Raw genomic sequence first — 7,266 nt, 5'->3', positions numbered from 1 at the left:
GTGATGCTTATAGAAAGACACTTCTAGGCCACCCCCCAGACCTCCTTTTGCCCCCTAGCTTTGTTATTGCCATGGTGATCATGATGCTGGTGATGACAACAGTGATGATAATGATTGTCATGATTTGGAATTTAAATGTCCCGCAAAGGCTCATGAGCTGAACGTTAGGTCCCCAGTCCAGGGTGCTGTTGGGGGCTACAGGAAGAAAGTTAGGTCCTTGGGTGTGGTCATTCATCTTAATTGTGTGGATTTGATTGGTTTGGGAGCCACCGAGAACATTAGTAGAGCACATTTCTGGGTGAGTCAGAGCAGATTGTGGAAGTGTGACTTTGGGTACCATACATGGTCTCTGGTCTCTTCCTCTCTGGCTTCGTTCCCCTGCTCTGCTTCCTGGTCACCATGAACTAAGCAGCGTTGCTCCGCCACACCTTTACATGATGTTTCTGCCTCAGAATCAGCTGATCATGGACTGAATTCCCTGTCCCTGTGGAAGGCAGGGTACATTTTGTAGGCGGGCATGGCCGCACATAGTTGTAATCCCAGCACTGTGGGTGGCTGAGGCAGGAAGACGACAAGGTCAAGCCTGGCCTGGGCAACTTAGTGACTTAGTAAGACCCTGTCTCAAAATAACAAATAAAAAGAGGGTGGAGGTATAGCTCACTGCAAAGACCCTGGGTTCAATTCCCAGTACTCAAAAGAAAAGTACATTTTGTATTTTGTATGTTTGACCACCATTCAAAAACATTAATTTTTAAAAAGACACGTGGCTTCTGTCTCAATGGCATCCTCTCTCACGGGCTCCCTTTGATGAAGCCAGCTGCCCTGTTGCAAGCTGCTTGGTGGAAAAGATCTGATGGCCAGGAATGGAGGTACTCGGTCCAACCGCCCTCAAAGAACTGGATTCTGCTTCTGACAGAGCAGGAAAGTGGGTCCTCCTTGACAGAGCCTAGGCATAAATCACTGAAAAGCTGACACTTTTTCCTTTCTTCCCTTTCTTGACACAAGGTCTAGCTATGTAGTTCAGGCTGGTCTTGGATTCACTATGTAGCCTAGGCTGGCCTCACATTCCTGGCAATCCTCCTGCCTCAGCTTTCCAAGTGCTAGGAATCACAGACATGCCCAGTCCAGCTGATACCTTATTGCTGCTTTGGGAAAGACCTCTGAGAGCCTTTCTGGCTGAAAAAGATCCCCTCCTGGGTCTGGCAGCTCTGGGAACCAGAAAGAGCCCAAGCGCTTCTTTGACTTGCAAACCCACTGCGTGCACCATCCCCTCTTCCAGTCCAGCACCTCCAGAGGCACCATGTCTGTCCTTCCTGCTCCCAGGTCCAGGTGCCTGGCAACCAGGGACCCACCTGGAGCTTACGCCCTTCAAGGTTATTGGATTCAGCCAGCCCTAACCTGATTACCTGCCTGCCTTGCCACTGGGCAGAAATACCCTAAAGCCTGCTCTAGGTGCTCCCCTTGCTCCACCCCTCTGCCCTCCTGACCTGGTCGGTGCTTTCCCGCTGGTCCTGCTTGGCATCAAGCATCCTGGGAGTGTCATATTACAGTGTGTTTCCATGAGCCTCTCCTGAGTCTGGGGTTGCAGGCAGCCCTGACCCACCATCAGATAAAAGAACAGAGACCAGCACTCAGTGGAAGATGACTAGGTCTCTGCTCCTGGGTTTGCCTCACAGATTCCTCAAACAGAATCATTCAAGAAAGTGCACATGACTGGCAGGATGAGCTGGAAGGTTCAAGAACGATGTCAGAAGAGGCCCTGTCACCTCGTGATTGAGAGCCCTGGCTTTGGAGCTGGCCATTTGGGTTTGTTTCTAGGTTCTGCTGCTTCCCAGTCATGTGACTTTGCGAAAGTTACCTCATCTCTGTGCTTCATTTGTCCTCTGCAAAATGGAGGTAATGAACACCTCCCTCCCGAGTCACTAGAGGATTACAGTTAGTCAGTCTGCAGTGTCTGTCGATGCCACATCATGGGCTCAACCAAGCCCAGCAAAAAATACTCAGAGAAGAAAGGTGCGTCTACTAAACATGCACAGGTGTTTTTTCTTTTCATTATCTCCTAACCAATATAGTATAACAAGTATTTGCATAGCATTTGCATGATATTAGGAATTAAGTATTATAAGAAACCTAGACATCATCTAAAGTATATAGGTTGTACATAAGTTATATGCAAATAACCTGCTGTTTATTTAAAGGACTTAAGCACCCATAGATTTTGGGATCTGGGGGCTCTCTGGGCCCATCCGCCATGGATGCTGGAGAATGACTTGAACTTACCAGGCACTTAGAACCGTGCCTGGCATGTAGTTCCTTATGGTACAGTGTAAATATTATTATGTTGATTGTTAGTATACTAAAGGATCTTATCATTTTGTTAAGTATCAGTCACATCCCAAAATATCAATATCTTATAATTTTGTTAGGCTACTGTAGCAAATTAAAGCTATTGTTCACAGCTACTGCTGATAAATGATTCTTATGGCACACACCTGTAATCCCAGCATTCAAGAAGCTGAAGCAGGATTGCTGTGAGTTCAAGGGCAACCTGAGCTACAGTGAGACCCTGTCTCCCCCCCTTAAAAAAAAATCTTAGTTCTCTCAATTGATAGATAGACAGATAGATAGATAGATAGATAGATAGATAGAGGTAATCACCACCAAGGGACATTGCAGAATTGCGTTCCCTGATGTATTAGAACGACATTCACCCTAGGGAAACCCTCCCCCAAGAACAATCTGTCACTTTCCTGGTATGCAGAAGATGCCACCAAACTCAGTCACCCTGAGGAGGGATTGAGATCCACTTGCTCTCACAGCTGGGGGGATCCTTACAAACATCTGACGCTAGGGGAAAATTGACTTCAGGCGCATCCTTCGCTAGATCCCCACAGAAACTGGACACCCTCTCTGCTCTGCTATAGATGGAAAATTTCCCCCCACAGCGTCTCGCATTTGCAGGGCAACTGGATCATGAGGGCACTGTTCTCATCGGTGGATTCTTCATTCATCAGTTCAGCAGCTAACTGTGCGGTCAGGAGGCGGGGCCTGGTTGGAAGAGGTGGGTCACTGAGCGTGTGGCCCGGAAGGATGTATTCTTGACCTGCTCCCCCCACTTCCTGGTTGCAGGGAGGATAAACTGCTTTCCTCTGCCATCACTTTCCACCATGCATATCTACCTTGGAACCAGCCAGCTTTGGCAGAACTACTGAAAACTCAGCAAAATAAACCTCTCTGCTTTTAAGTTATGGGTGTCTGGTATTTTGTCCCAGCAACAGGAAAGAGACTAAAATACCTCCTCCACCATATACACACATCCTTCTTCCCCATGAGCCAAGGGGAAGAAAATACCACATATAAGTGGTCCCATTCTTGAGGCTCACTGCTAGCTGAGCGGAGCTCCACGCTGCGTACTGAGGGAGTAGGCTCTGCTTTCAATCTTTGTGTGACCGTGAGTGAGTCACACTCTGTCCCTGGGCCTCTGACTCAATTTTGTAAGGGGAAGTGGCCAAGGCAGTCACTCTGTGATCCAAGAGGCAGTAGGGGTCAGTGGTTAAGTATCTGTACACTGCGACCACATGTGTCTGCTACTGGGGTTGCGTCTACCTTTTGGCTACTTAAAATACTGCTGCTGTGGGTTTCACCATGTGAGTTTGTTTGCTGATTGGTTTGTTTGAATGCTTATGTATTTAGGAATGGGACTTCTAAGTCACCTGATGATTCTATTTTTAATTTTTTCCAGAAACACCAATTGTTTCCATAGCAGCCTACTATCTGACATTCTAATCGGCAATGTAAGAACGTTCCAATTTCTCCACATCCTCAGTAGCGCTTGGTTTTCTTCTTTTTGTTTTTGTTGTTTTGGAGTATAGCCATCCCAGTGGATGCAAAGCAGGATCTCACTGTGGTTTGGATTTGCATTTTTTAGTGACTGCTGACATACTTGATGGCCACTGTATCACTTCTTTGGATGTTCAAGTCCTTTGTCCATTTGGATGTTCAAGTCCTTTGTCCATGTGTTTTCTTATTGTTGTGAACTTATAAGAGCTCTGTATGTATAGTGGATGCAAGGCCCTTATCAAATGTATGATTTGTAATTATTTCCTTCCATTCTGTACATATCTCATAATGTCCTTTTGTTTTGGGGTATTTTTTGTGTGTGTATGTGTGTGCCAGGGATCCAACTCAGGTCCTTGTGCTTATGAGGCAGGCAGTGGCACCACTGAGCTAAATCCCCAGCCCTGTTTGTTTGTTTTTGGTACTGGGAATTGAATCCAAGGCCTTTGCAATGAGCTACATCCCTATCCCTTTTTCTTATTTTGTGACATGGTCTCATTTAAGTTGCCCAGTTTGGGCTCAAACTTGTGATCCTCTGGGATTGGCCTCCCAGAGTGTTGGGATTATATGTATTCCCATCACAAGAGTTTGATATGTCCTTTGATATATGAAAGTTTTTAATGTTGATGAAGTACAATGTGTCTATTTTTTCTTTCATTGCAGTATCACCTAAAATTTCTATCTTAGTTTTTTTTTTTTAACCTAGCATTTTTAAATACCTGCTGAGTCAGACACTGTATGTTGGGAGGAGGTTTTTTCCTCAGTTCCAGTGTGGCAGGACAGTGGTCAAAAATGCTTTCAGCTACAAGTAACAGACCATCAAGTTGTCAAGTGGCTTAACTAATAAAAATATTCAATTACTTCATATAATAAGAAACCTGGAAGCACGCAATTCCAACAGCAAGCTTTAGCTGCTCTACTGTGTCATCAAGAATCCGGATTCTTCTACTTTTCACTCTGCTGTCCAGAGTATGCTACCTTTTCATCTGCAGGCTTGCTTGTTGCTTCATGGTTGCAATATGGTTACCACTGCTCGAGACATTAGATTTTGATACAATTTCTTCCAAAGCCAGAAAGGAAAAGGGTAGTCAATAGCAAGAGAACTTATTTCCTCTTTTGTTTTCTCACACCCTGGCTTCCTGTCATCTTCTTGATTTACCTCATACTCTTTCAATTTTAGCCAGGAAAGAATTTCTTCCCCAGAAGAAATTGTATCAAAGGGCCAGGAAACAGTGGCATGTGATCTCTTTAAAGTAGAGCTTTGGAGGCAAACAGCTTGGGTCTTGACTCGTGATTGTCGTTCTCCACTCACGGGACATTGGGGCATTTCATCTTCCTAGAGACCAATTCCTCCATACCACCAGATCACCTTCACAAGGCCATCTGAGGATTAAATTCAATATCTGCCACCCGACACTCTCCTACTATGAGGCACTGTGGCTGCCATTGCTATAGCGTGGTCCACATTACTGTATCTCTGTCCTTCCATTGTCCTTGATGTATGTGTAGACTGTTAAAATGGTGTAGTAAGAAACCATAAGCTTGACAGTGCAAAAATGTCATTTCTTGGTACAATATCCGAATGATGAATGTAACTGTACTGTATACCCAAAATGTACCAATAAACTCATTGAGAAAAAAAACCACAAATGCATGTTTCATAATGAAAAAAATGTCATTTATTCATTTTCATTATATCTTTTTTTCTCTCATTGAGATTATTGGTACATTTTGGGTATACAGTACAATTACATTCATCATTGGGATCTTGTACCTTTACATGACAGGTCTTGGTTCTCATTTTTTCCCTTGTCTCTGCCCTCCCTTCACCCTCCCTCCCCTCCCCATTTACAAACACTTTATTTCCATTTTTTCATTTTCTCATATATTTTTCCCTTATTACCTTTTTCATTATATCTTAAGGAAATGTCTACATCGACTCTTCATTCCTGTTGGTGATGGAAACATAGTCTCAGTCAACTTCCCCTACTCTTCCCAGGATTGCAGCTAGCCACTGGCCAAGTCCCAGGGAAGGGCATCACTCACTCCCCCAGCAGGTATCCACCTGGTCTTTGGTCACAGGATCAGTCAGGGTTCAACTAGGGAAACTAGAGATACAGAATCTGTCTGTAGATATTAACACATAAACAGATACACAGATATGGGTGTAGACATAGATGACATAGAAATAGGTGATATGTATATAGATATGCTCAGCCCTATGTACCAGTGGGTGTCACACCCACAGGCAGCCAACTACAAATTTAAAATATTGGAAAAAAATTATGTCCACATTGACCATGTACAGACCATTGTTGCCCAAATAATGTGGTACAACTCTTTACACAGCCTTTACATTACATTAAAGGTATATAAGTAATCTAGAGATTGTTTAAATTATAAGACTATGTGCCTGGGTTATACACAAATGCTGTGCCATTTTAAATAAAGAACTTGGGTATCCATAGATTGTGATATCTGAGGGTGTCTCAGAGGCAAACCCTAAAGGTATCACAGGCAGACTTTTCCTCTTCTTCCAAGGAGCCTCTCAGTTCTAGAGTTTTTCAACTGGTGGAATGAGACTCACTGAGATTATCTGGGACAATCCTCTTCACTTAAAGTAAACTGATAATAAAGTAATCACATACACTAATGCCTTCAAGTAATGTCTAGATCAGGGTTTGATCAGATGCCTAGAGACCATAGCCCAGCCAAGTCAACACATAAAACAGAGTCGTCAGGGCACTGTCCTTGTTGTTCTCTGGGGCACCTGGCCTGGGGTGACTCAGACCAGCACAGGGTGTGGGGAGGATCCTGAACTCACACCGATAACCTGGATTTAAATCCCGTTCTGCCATGACCACCCTTGAGACACTGGACAAGTTACTTAACCTCCCTAGGCCTCTTTTTTTAAAAATTAAAATGGGGATAATGACAGCACCCACCTCTTATAGTTATCGAAAGGATCAAAGAGAGCAACACGTGGAAGTTGCTTGGAACTATGGCCAATGCAGAAAGTTCAAACGTATCCGGGTTCGTGCCTGCTCTTGTTGCACGCTGGGGACAGAAATTCATGGAGATCTCCGCTCTTAGATCCCAAACTTTAAGCCTGAGAGGGGGTGCATTATTGAGCTGACAGCCCAGGGCGCCGCAGACCCCAAAGCCGGTCCTGCCCTTGAGCGCGCCCCCTAGAGGAAGTAGGAGCGACCGCCAGGTGTGAAGTAAGAGCTGTGATCTTTGGGGACGCTCGCGGCGGGGCTTCGTAGCACAGAAGGACGACGTTTTCTTCTCCCCCTCACGTCCAAAGATAGGTGTGCTTCTTGGCCTCCACGCTTTCCAAATGTGACGGTGACGGAGGCCTGCCGCGTCTCCTGCCGCGGGAGGCAGAGGCCGGCAGGGACGCGCCTCCAGGGGGCGCACCCGGGCTTC

General features: G+C 45.2%; 1 protein-coding gene across 1 annotated transcript in view; it reads right to left on the bottom strand.

Moving 5' to 3' along the window:
• Positions 1-5,734: 5,734 nt before the first annotated feature.
• Positions 5,735-7,266, bottom strand: part of LOC109118475 — a 5,580-nt gene continuing 4,048 nt past the window's right edge. Inside the window, exons 3-4 of the mRNA XM_033765944.1 lie at positions 6,783-7,262; positions 5,735-5,945 (exon numbers count right to left, since the gene is read on the bottom strand). Coding sequence (XP_033621835.1) covers positions 5,926-5,945; positions 6,783-7,262 — 500 coding nt within the window. The 3' untranslated portion in view covers positions 5,735-5,925. The remainder of the gene's footprint in view (positions 5,946-6,782; positions 7,263-7,266) is intronic.

This window comes from Fukomys damarensis, unplaced genomic scaffold (genome assembly GCF_012274545.1).
Source record: "Fukomys damarensis isolate Sample0158 unplaced genomic scaffold, DMR_v1.0_HiC HiC_scaffold_19, whole genome shotgun sequence".
Taxonomy (NCBI): Eukaryota; Metazoa; Chordata; class Mammalia; order Rodentia; family Bathyergidae; genus Fukomys; species Fukomys damarensis.
This window is presented reverse-complemented; position numbering and strand designations above follow the sequence as displayed.